Here is a 1,093-nt window from a genome sequence, read left to right as displayed (position 1 = left end):
GGCCGGCTAGGCGGGGCGGCGCTCGCGCTGTTGTGCGGCGCCATGGGCAAAAAGCACAAGAAGCACAAGGCCGAGTGGCGCTCATCGTACGAGGGTGAGCGCGCGGGATGCTTTGTGACGCGGCCTGGCGCGCATTCGCGGGGTCGGGGCGGGGCGGCGGGGTCCCTGCGCTCGGACGTGAGCCCCTCCCCGTGGCCTCCGTCCTCCCGCGCCGGGGGGCTCGGGTGCTGCCGCCGGACGCTGAGGGGTGAACCAAAGGGCGCGGAGCTCTGGAGATGGGGCCAGCGCCGGGGTCCCGGGCCGCAGCGCGCCCCCACTGTGATGTCAGGTCCTCCCTGGGATCTTGTATTGTGGCCGGGACTGGAGGTCCTGGGAGGGAACGGGGAGGAACCCAGCGTCACCGTTTCGTGATGGTTTTGCAAGTCCCCGGACGTCACTCTTAGTAAGGCAGCCCCTTCGTCCCCCGACCCCTACCAGCGAGCTGAGCCCCTCTCCGCGGGGCGTCGCGCTGAGCCGCCGCTAAGCACATGCCTGAACCCTTGTCCGTGTCTGGCACAGATTATGCAGACAAGCCCCTGGAGAAGCCCCTGAAGCTGGTCCTGAAGGTCGGAGGAAGCGAGGTGACTGAGCTCTCCGGGTCTGGCCACGACTCCAGTTACTACGATGACAGGTCGGACCACGAGCGGGAGAGGCACAGAGAAAAGAAAAAAAAGAAGAAAAAAAAGTCAGAGAAGGAGAAGCACCTCGATGATGAGGAAAGGAGGAAGCGAAAGGTGGAGGCAGGCAGCTGCAGCGTCTGGGGAGGGTGGGGGCGGCAGCCGCATGGGGGGGCCTGTGGGAGACCCTGCAGCCTTGGGGTGGGAGGGTGGAGCCACAGGGGGCCCACAGGGTACACCTGCCCTGGGATGCTGCCACAGGGGGTCTGGACATGGCTCTTCCATGGGCAGGTATTGAGGGCAGGTATAGGACAGGTCTGAAGAGGTCTGTTCTTAGAGCCTGTTGACATGCCTGTGTCGCCCGTCTGGGGTCTCTGTGCCGTGCTCCTCACCTGGCTTATGCTGCCTACCTCACCTGGCCCATGCCTCCCTGCTCC

General features: G+C 65.5%; 1 protein-coding gene across 1 annotated transcript in view; it reads left to right on the top strand.

Moving 5' to 3' along the window:
* Positions 1 to 6: 6 nt before the first annotated feature.
* Positions 7 to 1,093, top strand: part of BRD9 (bromodomain containing 9) — a 33,682-nt gene continuing 32,595 nt past the window's right edge. Inside the window, exons 1-2 of the mRNA XM_023734819.1 lie at positions 7 to 94; positions 559 to 805. Coding sequence (XP_023590587.1) covers positions 43 to 94; positions 559 to 805 — 299 coding nt within the window. The 5' untranslated portion in view covers positions 7 to 42. The remainder of the gene's footprint in view (positions 95 to 558; positions 806 to 1,093) is intronic.

Source organism: Trichechus manatus, unplaced genomic scaffold (assembly GCF_000243295.1).
Source record: "Trichechus manatus latirostris isolate Lorelei unplaced genomic scaffold, TriManLat1.0 scaffold00072, whole genome shotgun sequence".
Lineage (NCBI taxonomy): Eukaryota > Metazoa > Chordata > Mammalia > Sirenia > Trichechidae > Trichechus > Trichechus manatus.
The sequence above is the reverse complement of the archived record's forward strand: the minus strand, read 5'-3'. Positions and strand labels throughout refer to the sequence as shown.